Below are 13,672 nucleotides of genomic sequence, written 5' to 3'. Positions count from 1 at the left end.
GGAGCTGCGCACCCGTTTTCTCAAGGGCTCTCATTAGTGTCTCAGGAGAAGTCTGCTCTGCGTTTTGTTGTGTGGCGCCAGACACACACACACGCATGTCTGCATCAGTCGCTTCCAGGAAAGTAAATAAGGTGCTCCAATGCAGGGACATTAAAAACTGAGGGGGTTGCGTCATTGGAGAGTGCGACTAAAATGGGGAGTGAGAAGAAAAAAAAGAGTTTAGCAGGGCAAGGGAATTAAAGGGGAACAGCCGTGCATCCTCGACTGCCCCCTCCTGGGGGGCGAATTTCTTCTCCAATCAGTAGGGTATATTTTGTACTTGTAGCTTTCGTAATAAAGACATGATAAGTGAAACCCTCATCATCGTTTTTACTAAGGATCCCTTTTTCACAGATTCTAATTGTTTTTAACATTTGGCTTGTAGGACATGTTGCTTTAAGCGTTCAGCCTTTAGCTTCACACCCTTGCTTTATGGATGCACCACCGCCCTCGCAAAAAGTATAGTGAAAGATTTATGTAAATTATATCAAGATTCTGCTTAACAAGAATTCCGTGGCACAACTCTAAATTGTGCTTTTTGCTTATTCCGGTTTGAAGTAAGCATGCACTCTTAAACCTGCATGATATGTGGAATTAACAGTTGTTAACTGCCCTGCCTCTTCGTGGGTGCATCACTTTGGCACAACCCGAGTCTACCTAGTTTCTCTCACGTCTTTGTGAATCCATGGTCTGGCACGCGGCTACACAGCATTGGCCAGCTTTTCGACAATAATTGTAAATTGATACTTGTATAGCGCACTACTCACCCGCAAGGGTCTCAAGGCGCTTGTACGAATACCGCTGTGGAACCCATCCTGGCTTTCCCTGTGAGGTGTCCACTCCTGGGCACCCCCAAGGTGGAGGACAGGCATCCTTAGCGTTGTGGGGGCCGTTGTGGAGATTAAGCAACTATTGCCCAGAGTTGCAGAGTGGGACTCCATGATTGGAATAGGCACCAAGGCGAGAATTATCAGGTCTGTGGAATTTTTGAGCTCAAGACCCGCCGAGGCGGGGAATTGAACCCTGGTCCCGGGCTAGACCTCTGCATCAGGGTCTGCCGCTCTAACCATTGAGCCACACTCAAATTGGCTTTAAATTCTTTATTGTCCTCTCCCCTCAATTCTCAATACCCAACACTGGGTTCTTTAAGTACTTGTAAACATGTTTTGGTTTTTTTTTGTGCAAGAAATCAACAACAGAGGTAATTGATTCACTTTCGCGAATGCCTATGTTGGATTTATTTACATTCACTGTTGGTGAAGGCATTTTCCGCTGTGTTTATCAGCTCCTAATGGACGATCAGGACAGTCAGTTCAGTTCAAAATGCTTTATTCGGTTTGTCAAACACAACCATATAAGCAGAACATGTACATTACATTTTTATCGATATGTGATTAAAACCATCGTAATTACAGAACTGAAGGCAACTCATAAACACATAGAAATTGTAGTGCATTCCCTTTGTGATGGGCGTATATTCCAAGCAAGCAACCTCGAATAAATGTTTGCCATAATATTACAGTTCACTATAATATGTGCAAATTTTCCCAATAAAGTGACAAGTGCAAAGCATTTTGTGCAAGTCTTGCTAGGTCATTAAAGTGCGATAAACTACCCTGATCTCGGGTTAATCGAGGATGGCGCAATATCTAAAACGATTCTGTTACAGAAACATTTTCCTAGATAAAAATTATGTGCACATTTCGCAATAAAGTGACAGGTGCAAAGCATTTTGTGCAAATCTTGCTAGGTCATTTAAATGCGATAGACTACCCGATTCTCAAGTTAATCAAAATGGCACTATATTTCAGGCGATTCTGTTAGGACAGTCATTTAAAACACTTGGCTGATGGCGGGACTTTTGAATTGGATACGGCATCTCAGCCTATTTACTAGTGAAGAATTAATTTCCAGCATCTCTAATTGTTACAAGTATATAAACATTAACCGGCTATAAGTCCATCATTATAAACTCATCAGAACATAGATTATTCTACCAAAGAATTACAGAAATGGGGTGCGGACGCAATTCTAATTGCTTTCGATTTCTTGACCAGGACACTACACATATTTTTATTGACAAGGGCAATCCAAACTTATTGGACCCAGGTTTTCTGAGAAATTAGCAAGCTGATTAATATTCTTCCGACAATTGTTTGTTTGGATGAGATCAGGCGTCTCTCTCGCATAATACTGGGTTAGTAATGGTGGTGATCGTCCTAGCCAGATTATTAATAACCCACAGATGGCCCTGACTGTTAAGGTATGGTGGTATCAACTTCTAGGTATCACTGGTATGGAGATGACCATCATAGGGACTAATATACAGCATAAGAAGCTGAGACAAGTTTGGGAGCCTATGGATGAATTTATTACATGACAGCTCAGATAGGAACATTTAGGGGGGGGAGCAGAGAAGAAAGGTTAGGAAAGTAAAAAAAAACGGAATATTATTATTTAGTGTATTGACCAACATGTAATTTGATTGATCCGCTAAATGATTGCCATATGTCTGTTTATCCGTTTATTTTTGTATTTGTAATTACACTCTCGTCACAAAAAAAATACAAAATAAAAATCAAATTAATTGATGAGGTCAGTGAATGTACAGGAAGAAAATAGCGAATGTGTTGTTTGGAGGGAAAGGGTTTTGAAAAGAAATTGTTTATAATTCTTCAATTTACACCACCTAGTTCAGTGATGATACTCAAAGGAGTGATCTAGAGTTGTTGCTGTGATCCGACTTAGCAACTAACCCGTGATGTTCTTTGCTTCTGCAGATTGAAGATGGGAGTAAAGCTGCAGGGAAGTTGCTGGCAGGGGATGAGATCATCAGCATTAATGACGTGGAACTCTCCGGAATGAGGCAGGAGGCAATCTGCCTAGTGAAGGGCTCACATAAGACGTTGAAGATGATTGTGAAGAGGTAAGATGTGGCTATAGCATTGTCACTGCACACAAGCGGACAATCTCCATCCTAATAAAATCAGTCGGGACAATGGAGTGAATACTCACCTCGGCTGATGAGTGTTGATGGTGCTTTTTTGTTTGAATACACAATGTATGTCGTATGTTTAGCACTTGGCTGTGAGTAATGGGTTTCTTCATGTTTTCGCTCAGCTTTTTTGCAAATTAAGCAGCTTCTTGGTTCTAAGCAAAGCGGGTTACAACACAAAAGGGGACCTACATCTACTGGATTCTCTCATGGTTTTTGTTATCTGTATATTTGGGACAGCCCTGATCTCTGATTTAGCTTTGAATACCTCCCATAATTGGATAGAGGGTCTATGTTATTTTACAATCTGGCATACATATTTATATTAAGAGGCCGTGCTTCACCATACAAACTTTTCTATTGATCGTGCATGATGTACTTTTGTATAGTGGCAAACACTGTGCCGTTTAATTGCATGGTTTTACAGCCAGCCTTTGAAATCATGTTAACCATTTTCATTCGCAACCCGGGACTTAGACACTGAGGCAGATCTATGATCTAATCGAATGTCCTATGATGTATAGGGGCCAGTGGTACCAGATGCTGTGACACGACCGCATCAAGACATCGAAATAGCAAATTCTGCCAAGCAGAAGGAGCCAGGAAGGAAATTGTTTGCTTTTGAAGGACGAATTTGTGATGGTCCTAACAGCAAAGCAGCTAAGACACTGATGTTGGGTCATCGGTGTAAGGGGGATAGTGTGTCCCTGTACTATTAGCAAAGATATTGTGTAAAAATGCATCAAATTACCACACTCAGTTCTTTAAAACAATTCCGGAACTTGGTGACTTTAATGTGCAAGAATATTTCACCTGATAGGTGCTATGTACTCTTTAGTTGTATTTAAGACCATGTTTATTAGTCTGCAAGGTATATTTGCCTGGTCTTATTACTTGCCGCTGAAGTCATTAGAGGTGGACAGTGATAATGAGGTAGCAGTGGGTTCATGGGACCTCATGTTTTAGGTGCCAAGAGGTGCAAAAATTGGACCTCACTGCTAGTGGCTGGAGTAATCACAAAGCAGCCAAGATTGTGGCATCAGCAGGAAAGCAGCATCCTGGTAATGGTTAACGGAAAGTGTGACTGAAGAGCTTGACTAAGGACAGTAGTGAAGGATAGATTGCGTAGTAAGAGAAAGGAAGGGGCACTGAATACAATATAAAAAGGGAAGGAGCGAATATGGAGGGAGGAGAGAGCAACGGGTGAGTGTGAGAAAGAAAGGGAAAGGGAAGATCGAATGACCAGGGACGAAATGAAAGACAGAATATGTGGGTTGGCAGTAACATGGAGAGTAGAATGTGACAGGCATGCTGGACTTATTGAAACATGCTGAGGGAGCGAGTGTGCAACCAACAGAGCGAGAAGTGGAAATGGCACCACATGCGCCAGGATACCCTTTGGGTGACAGCCGCGCTCTATAAGTATGCCTACAAATACAAATACAAATTGCGGTCAGTGCTGGTGGAGACAAGTTGCGAGACTAAGTAGAAACATGCATCTCCAACAAAAGCCTTTTAGGGGTTCTCAACAAAGTTCTCTGATTGCACTTGTGATCTACCCCTAAGTAAAGACAATCCTTTTAGAGTAATTTTCTTAACGTAGGTCTTCAAGACCAAGCACTCCTCTTGGAATATAGGTATTTAAACTCTTTGATGTCGCACATACAGCCTTGAGTTGGGAGATCAACAGCTGAACTATACATTTTCTGTTTTGCATGTAATCGTGTTATATCTACAGCTGAGATTTCTCAGTTTTGTTATAGGCAAATTATCAACACACAGCCACAACAGCCACCAGGCAACCAAACTAAATAATCATTTGAATGTATGCTTCACCCCTTTCTGCAAGCTGAGCAAGTAAAAACATTCTATCCCCAAAGCCCTGTTTCTTTGTTTTAACCATGACTGTTCTAGGAATTAAGGAAAGACGAATACCTAGCTGTCAGATATTACTCTCATGAACACAAAGTGAAAGAATACAAAATTGGGCCCAGCTGACAGCACATGTGACTCGGCAGAAAACAATATCAGTGGTGCCTTGAAAACAAATTCTCACCTATGTGCTGATGTTTGTTCTTAAGCTCGCACGCTTGTGAGATGGAAATCAGATGGTATTTGAATACTGTTTGTACAGTGGGTTGCACCTAATAACTATTTTAATAAAGTGTAATGTTGGCTCAAGGCGGAAAGCACTGAACGACCATGGCCGGTTCTACTGATGGGTGTTAACCATTATTAGATTAAAGGACATGCAGTGACGTCTGGTCTTGACCTTTTGGTACCACTGATGACATGATGGCCTTGTAATGTCTTAGTAGCCTCCAGAGAATTGAAGGTAGAGTATTTAAGTGGACTTTGAGCTTTCCTTGATGATCTAGTATTTCAGGTGAACACAAGGCCCCATAACCCTCGGCAGTAGCACGCCCTAATGAATTGCCTTGCCACTTTGCCAGGTGCTGCAGCCTCACCCGTATGTTGACGACTGGTAGTGCAGTAACACATTCTGTACTGAGCCAATCGCATCTACAGTACCATGTCTGAGGATATAGCTCCAGTCACTTGGATGGAACAACTCTGTCTAAAACAACCTCTCTGAAAGTTAGTGGTAATTACCAAGGTATTGTTAGAAAGGCGACCCCGGGGGAGGCAGAAGATGTCTGACTGACCACCCCTAGGTCCACCTCTCCGTCGAGACGTAGCCAAGCGTTACCGAGAGGCCTCCTGGGTGAGGGCCCTCTCCTAGGATCGTACAGCAGAGTAATCACAACACTACAAACGGACACCACACAGGAGGTCAAGTTCTCAAGCTTTTATAAGGAATAAGGGTTGCGGATTCTTGGCAGTATATACAGGCGGATCGAGGGATCCGTAAAGTCTCGAAAAGGGGGGCGAGGTAGCGGGACAGTCTCGCTTCTGGGGGGAGGAAGGGATACCCTGCGCACAGCTCTCAATCCTCGAGCTGGGGGGTTCCGAGAGGTTCGAGCCGCGGCCGTGCCAGCAGGCTTACAGGATGGTTCAGCAAGGTAGGCCGCGGCAGCGCCAGCAGGCTCTCAGATGGTTCAGCAAGGTAGGCCACGGCAGCACCAGCAGGCTCTCAGATGGTTCAGCAAGGTAGGCCGCGGCAGCGCCAGCAGGCTCTCAGATGGTTCAGCAAGGTGGGCCGCGGCAGCGCCAGCAGGCTCTCAGATGGTTCAGCAAGGTAGGCTGCGGCAGCGCCAGCAGGCTCTCGGATGGTTCAGCAAGGTGGGCCGCGGCAGCGCCAGCAGGCTCTCAGATGGTTCAGCAAGGTAGGCCGCGGCAGCGCCAGCAGGCTCTCAGATGGACGACGGGTTACAGGAAGGATGAGTTCGTCTGGTGTCGGCCGTGACAGCGTCAGTAGGGCTTCCAGTCCAGGATACAACTGACGTCCTACTCCGGGGCTGGCCCAGATATAGGACGGAGGTCCTTTGATGTCCGGACCCTCCCGCCTGAGGGTCAGAGGGGCCGGGGTGATGGTGTCCAGACACCCAGCAGGGGGGTGGAGCCAGCGCCCAGGGAGGCCGGAGGGCGATCGATACCAGGCGTCCGGGGACGGCTGGAGGGCCATCGAAACTCCCCTCCCTCCGGGATCTGTCGAGTGGCCACTCGACCACCTGGGAGGATCTTGGTACCTCGATGTCGGGGCTTCGCTGGGGCCTGGGCCGAGGCCACGTGGTCGTGACGTGGGGGACCCAAGATGGAGTCGGGCACGGCCTCGTGCTTAGGTCGTGATAGGCCTACGCAGGAGCCAGGCTGGTGATGGGGATCCGGGATGGCAGCCGGATCGGTGGTGTTGGGGCGTGCGGGGTCGGGCCGAAGGGGCCGCCCGAGGTCCGGAGGAGGGCTGGTGTCGTCCGGGGCCCGCCACGCGGGAGGGGTAGGACCACGCCATGAGGCCGGGTCCAACACGCGTCCCCCCCAGCTGAAGGCAGGGGAGAGTCACCCATCTTCTTGGGGATTCTCCTCGCCGAGGCGGAAGAATCTGGACAGGCCGTCAGCATTGGCGTGGTCGTTGCCGGGGCGATGCTCCACAGTGAAGTCCATCCCCTGCAGAGAAATGGACCAGCGCAGCAGTTTCGGGTTCTCTCCCCGCATCTGCATTAACCTCCGCAGGGGCTGGTGGTCGGTCTGGACTCGGAAGTGGGTGCCGAAGAGGTAGGGCCGGAGCTTCTTGAGTGCCCACACCACGGCAAAGGCTTCCCTCTCGATGGTCCTCCATCGCTGTTCTCTTGCCAGTAGGCGTCGGCTGATGAAGGCCACAGGCCGGTCGATTCCTTCGGGGTTAACTTGGGACAGGACCGCCCCGATGCCGTGCTCCGAGGCGTCGGTTTGGACTACAAACTCTCTACTGTAGTCGGGGGCCTGGAGCACAGGGGCGGTGCACATGGCAGTCTTTAAAGTCTCAAAGGCTGTTTGGCACGCTGGGGTCCAATGCACCTTCTGGGGTAATTTCTTGGAGGTCAGTTCTGTGAGGGGCCCCACAATGCTCCTGTAGTCTTTTATAAATCGCCGCTAGTATCCGGTGAGCCCCATGAAGGCTCGGACGGCGGTTTGGGTGACCGGGGGCTCCCAGGCCCGGATGGCGTCTATCTTTGGTTGGAGGGGAGCTACTTGGCCGCTCCCCACTTGGTGTCCCAGATAGGTGACGGACCCTTGGCCTATCTGGCATTTGCTGGCTTTGATGGTTAGTCCGGCCCGCTGGAGGGCCGTCAGGACCTCCCAGAGGTGGGTCAGATGCTCATCCCACTGAAGGCTGTACACCGCAATGTCATCTAGATAAGCGGCGCTGGATTCCTCTAGTCCGGCCAGCACCTGGTTCACTAGTCTCTGGAAGGTGGCCGGCGCATTTTTCATGCCGAAGGGCATCACTTTGAAGTGATAGTGGCCATCAGGGGTCGAGAAGGCCGATCGCTCTTGTGCACCAGGAGTAAGGCCGATCTGCCAATACCCCGCCGTGAGATCGAAGGTGCTGAGGTATTTGGCGGCCCCTAGGCGATCGATCAATTCATCCGCCCTGGGGATGGGATGGGCGTCGGTCCTGGTGACTGCATTCAGTCCCCGGTAGTCAACACAGAACCGGAGCTCTGGAGCTGTTCCGGGGGAGGCGGCCTTAGGGACCAGGACAACGGGACTGGCCCAGGGACTGTTGGAGGGTTCGACTACCCCCAGGGCCAACATCTTGGCCACTTCTGATTGGATGCAGGCCCGAACCCGGTCGGGCACTCGAAAAGCTCGGTGTTTTACAGGTGGGCTGTCTCCGGTGTCCACATCGTGGACACACCACCGGGTGACCCCCGGCATGAGGGAAAACAGATCCGCAAACTGCCCCAGCATCCTCCGGCAGTCTTGTTGCTGCTCGGGGGTCAGGGTAGAGGAGAGCCGGACCCCTTCGAAGGAGCCGTCTTTCTCGGTGGTGCTGAGGAGATCCGGTAGTGGCTCAGAGTCGTCTTCAGCTCCGTCATCGGTCGCCAGCAGCAGACTCAGTTCAGTGCGGGCAAAGTGCGGCTTGAGACGGTTAGCGTGTAGAACCCGGAGGGGGTTCCTAGGGGACTCCATGTCTACCAGGTAGGTGACGGGGCTCTTGCGCTCCACCACTTTGAAGGGCCCCGTCCATTTGTCCTGGAGGGCACACGGTTCAACCGGGGACATGACCCAGACTTGCTGGCCCGGCTCGAACTCGATGGAGGAGGCGTTCTGGTCATACCAGCGTTTCATCTCCTCCTGGCTGGCCTCGAGGTTGGCCTCTGCAAGTTCCCGGAACTTCCGAGTCTGATTGCGGAGGGTCAGGAGGTACCGGTAGACATCCGGCGGGGTATCTCGAACTGCTGTCTCCCAGCCTTCCTTGACCAGGCTGAGGGGGCCTCGAACCGGGTGTCCGTACAAGAGTTCAAAAGGGCTGAACCCCAGAGGTTTCTGGGGTACCTCTCGGTAGGCGAACAGGAGGCAGGGCAGCAGGACATCCCATTTGCGCCGGAGGGGCTCTTCGAGGCCCTTGATCATTCCCTTCAGTGTCCTGTTAAATCGTTCCACTAGTCCATTTCCTTGGGGATGATACGGGGTGGTGAACTTATAGGCGACCCCGCACTGTTGCCATAGGGATCGCATATGCTTCGAGATAAAGTTGGAGCCCCGATCACTCACGACTTCTCGGGGGAAGCCGACTCGGGAGAAGATGCTCATGAGGGCTCGGCCCACCACGGGGGCCGTGATGGTTCGGAGGGGGATGGCCTCAGGATAGCGGGTGGCATGGTCCACCAGGACTCGGATGAAGCGGTGTCCCTGCGAAGTGCGAGGGTCCAGGGGCCCTACGATGTCTATTCCTACTCGCTCGAAGGGGGTGGTCACCACGGGGAACGGCTGGAGCGGGGCTTTGACTTTCCCCCCGCTCTTCCCGCCGGCTTGACAGGTCGGGCAGGTTCGGCAGTGGTTATGCACATCGGTGCGCATTCTTGGCCAGTAGAAATGGGTCACCAGGCGGCTGTAGGTTTTGTCCTGCCCCAGGTGCCCGGCGAGGGGCACATCATGTGCTAAGTTCAGGAGGAAGTCTCTGAATCGGAGGGGTATGACCAGTACTCGGCCGGCCCCTAGCTCAGCAATCTTCTGCTCACTGTAGAGGAGGTCGTTGTCCCAATAGACCCAGTGGGACCCCGCGGGGTCTCCAGCGGCTTGCTGTCGAATCCCCTCGAGGGAGGGGCAGGTTTTCTGTCCTGCCGGAACTGTTCGCGGGTGGGGCCACCTTCTTGGCGCCATTGAGCGAGTGCTGGGAGGTGGTTGAGCTCGGTGAGGTCTTCTTGGTCGGGCCCTTGGGGGCCGTGTTCGGGGTCGGCGTCCTCGGGGACGACGGGTGGTGGAGGTGCGGGCCACTCGGGTTCCTTGGTCGGAGCTCCCCCCCGCGGGGGTGGAGGCTCGGGCGGACATGGAGCGGGTGGTCGCACAGACCCACTCGGGAAGGCCTAGCATCCCCAGGTGCTCTCTTCGTTCGACGCCAGCCCATGGGGAACTTTCCAGGTCGTTCCCAAGGAGGCAGTCCACGGGGGCATCGTCGCGGACAGTCACTTTCAGTATGCCCGACACTCCTCCCCACTCGAAGGGGATGCGGGCCATCTGGCACAAAGTCTCTGAGTTATCTGCGGACCGGACTGGGCACAGGACGTTCGGAAGGATCTGTTCTGGGGTCACCAGATGGCAGCGGACCGCTGTCACACTGGCTCCGGTGTCACGAAGGGCTTCGGTCCGGCGACCATTGATGGTGACCCACTGGCGGTATTTCTGGGTGTTGCCGGGGATCGGACCTCGAGGGATCAGGTCGTGGGTACCCAGGCATGCCAAGGTCATGGCGGCGGGCTCCCACTCGGCCTGTTCGTGGTCGTCGTCCTCTTCCTCACTTCTTTCTGCACCCAGGGCAGCCGCCGCGATCTGGCGGGCTGGGGGCCCGGTGGTGCCGGGTCGCTGGTTCATCAGGCAGAGGGGGTCATTCGCATAATGACCTTGTCACTGGCACCTATGACACGTAACGTTTGGGCGGGGCCCCGGTCTGGCCGGGGGGGGCCCTCTCCGGCCCAGGGAGGGCGACGTGGAGGTAGGGGAGGACCCCTGGGGGACTTCTCGACCCCGGCTCTGGCCTACCCCGCCGCCTCGTGGTCGGTGGTTCCCCGGGGATCCCCGGCCGTAGTCTCCCATCGTGCTCCGGGGCACTCGGGTGCTCGCCCATCGATCCGCCTCGACAGCGAGTTTTCGTGGCTCCGTCAATTTGCTGTCGAGGAGGTGCTGCCGAAGTTCGATGAAACAGTTATTGGACAGATGTTCCCATAGAATGAGGTCGACCAACTGCTGGTAGGTGGTGACCTGGCAGCCCCGAGTCCACCCTTCGAAGGCTCTACTGTAATAGTTCACGTATTCCACCCACGTGGTACCGGGGATTTTTTTGCAGTCTCGGAATCGCTGCCGGTACATCTCGGGGGTGAGTCCGTAGCGAGTTAGGAGGGCGGTCTTCATGTGCTCGTACGAGGTCCTCTCGGTATCAGGGAGCTCCAGCAAGGCGTCTCTCCCTTCGTTGATAAACTTCCCCCACAGGCCGGCGCCCCAGTCCTTGAGGGGTACTCGATGGGCGGCCATGGCGACCTCGTAGGCTTTGAACCACTGTTGGATGTCGTCGTTCTTATAGTACTCTTTGACGACATCCTTGGGTATGTGCACCTTCGTGTCCACCGGCGGGGGTGAGGTCTTACTCCCGGCGAGGGCAGACTCGTTTGCCTTGGCTTTGAGTTCTATTTCTTTGAGGATGCGCTCGTGCTCGAGCATGAGTTTTTTTTCCTCGAGGGCTAGCTTCCTTTCTGCCAGTTGGATTTCTCCTTCTTGTTGGAGTCGAGCAAGATCCAACTTGTGGAGCCGGTTCCTCTCTCGTTCTCGGGCGTCTTCGGGGGAGAGGCCCGTGTTTGGGGTTGCGGGTCTCCCTCCCGCTGGGTTCACCTCAGCCTCCGGGCGTCCGTTCGGGCCCGGGTTATCTTCACTCGGAGGTGGCGCCTCGCCGGCGTCCACCCAGGCCTGTAGGGCCGATTTAAAGTCTTTTTTGGTGCTTAAGCCAGAGGTAGCGATGCCTAGGTCTTTGCAGAATTGCTTTAGCTCCTTGTGACTGTAGTCTTCAATTTTCTCTTTCTGGAATTCTGTGCTCATGGTCGCAGTGGGTTTCTCTTGGTAGCGAGTGAATCACTCTCTGTACGATCTACGTGGGCTCGGATCCCGGCGCTTGCCACCAATGTTAGAAAGGCGACCCCGGGGGAGGCAGAAGATGTCTGACTGACCACCCCTAGGTCCACCTCTCCGTCGAGACGTAGCCGAGCGTTACCGAGAGGCCTCCTGGGTGAGGGCCCTCTCCTAGGATCGTACAGCAGAGTAATCACAACACTACAAACGGACACCACACAGGAGGTCAAGTTCTCAAGCTTTTATAAGGAATAAGGGTTGCGGATTCTTGGCAGTATATACAGGCGGATCGAGGGATCCGTAAAGTCTCGAAAAGGGGGGTGAGGTAGCGGGACAGTCTCGCTTCTGGGGGGAGGAAGGGATACCCTGCGCACAGCTCTCAATCCTCGAGCTGGGGGGTTCCGAGAGGTTCGAGCCGCGGCCGTGCCAGCAGGCTTACAGGATGGTTCAGCAAGGTAGGCCGCGGCAGCGCCAGCAGGCTCTCAGATGGTTCAGCAAGGTAGGCCGCGGCAGCGCCAGCAGGCTCTCAGATGGTTCAGCAAGGTGGGCCGCGGCAGCGCCAGCAGGCTCTCAGATGGTTCAGCAAGGTAGGCCGCGGCAGCGCCAGCAGGCTCTCGGATGGTTCAGCAAGGTGGGCCGCGGCAGCGCCAGCAGGCTCTCAGATGGTTCAGCAAGGTAGGCCGCTGCAGCGCCAGCAGGCTCTCAGATGGACGACGGGTTACAGGAAGGATGAGTTTGTCTGGTGTCGGCCGTGACAGCGTCAGTAGGGCTTCCAGTCCAGGATACAACTGACGTCCTACTCCGGGGCTGGCCCAGATATAGGACGGAGGTCCTTTGATGTCCGGACCCTCCCGCCTGGGGGTCAGAGGGGCCGGGGTGATGGTGTCCAGACACCCAGCAGGGGGGTGGAGCCAGCGCCCAGGGAGGCCGGAGGGAGATCGATACCAGGCGTCCGGGGACGGCTGGAGGGCCATCGAAACTCCCCTCCCTCCGGGATCTGTCGATTGGCCACTCGACCACCTGGGAGGATCTTGGTGCCTCGATGTCGGGGCTTCGCTGGGGCCTGGGCCGAGGCCACGTGGTCGTGACGTGGGGGACCCAAGATGGAGTCGGGCACGGCCTCGTGCTTAGGTCGTGATAGGCCTACGCAGGAGCCAGGCTGGTGATGGGGATCCGGGATGGCAGCCGGATCGGTGGTGTTGGGGCGTGCGGGGTCGGGCCGAAGGGGCCGCCCGAGGTCCGGAGGAGGGCTGGTGTCGTCCGGGGCCCGCCACGCGGGAGGGGTAGGACCACGCCATGAGGCCGGGTCCAACAGGTATAATGTGAGTTGACAGCATATCTGAAAATTGGCTTATTGTCGTTAAGAACTACAAATCACTTACTTGTTCCTAGGTTCTGCAACCCATAGATGTTTTCGTTTTTTCGGATGAATGTGTTTTTTAATTTATATCCTCAAAAGAATACTTGTTATTTAAGAAGATATATAGCTCTGGCAAGTCTGCTGCACAGTTGCAGTCAGTCCTTATCTGTAAAAAGGAATACAGGCCGTCCTCCACAGTTTGCAAATAAAATGTGTTTATTGGGTCATGAACACAAACAAAGCCCTGGCTAGGTCGTTCTCAAGGCAAAATAATTTTACAGATTGTGCACAAGTGATTCCTCACATAAGTTCAGATAGTAGTGAGGACAGACTGTGATTAGTCACATGACTCATGTAACTAGAATTTGCAATATATGTTTAAGACCGTGTCAGAACTCCTTTCAGAGGGTCTTGGGACAAGCAGGGGTTTCTGGGGCCCTGCATGTGGACTAGTGTGGCCTTTTGCGTCTGTTTTCTTTTGGCCTGGCCTACTGTGGATCATGAGTAATTGGACCAAGTACTACCCCTTTTAACACTTGACTCTCTGTAGTAGCATG

General features: G+C 52.8%; 1 protein-coding gene across 3 annotated transcripts in view; it reads left to right on the top strand.

Moving 5' to 3' along the window:
• SHROOM2 (shroom family member 2) overlaps nucleotides 1-13,672 on the top strand; it is a 904,672-nt gene that overhangs the window by 340,210 nt on the left and 550,790 nt on the right. For all 3 annotated transcript variants that reach the window (XM_078657588.1, XM_078657592.1, XM_078657589.1), the window contains exon 2: nucleotides 2,820-2,965. In XM_078657588.1, the coding sequence (XP_078513714.1) occupies nucleotides 2,820-2,965 (146 nt within the window). The remainder of the gene's footprint in view (nucleotides 1-2,819; nucleotides 2,966-13,672) is intronic.

The sequence above is a fragment of the Lissotriton helveticus genome, chromosome 8, assembly GCF_964261635.1.
Source record: "Lissotriton helveticus chromosome 8, aLisHel1.1, whole genome shotgun sequence".
Taxonomy (NCBI): Eukaryota; Metazoa; Chordata; class Amphibia; order Caudata; family Salamandridae; genus Lissotriton; species Lissotriton helveticus.
The sequence above is the reverse complement of the archived record's forward strand: the minus strand, read 5'-3'. Positions and strand labels throughout refer to the sequence as shown.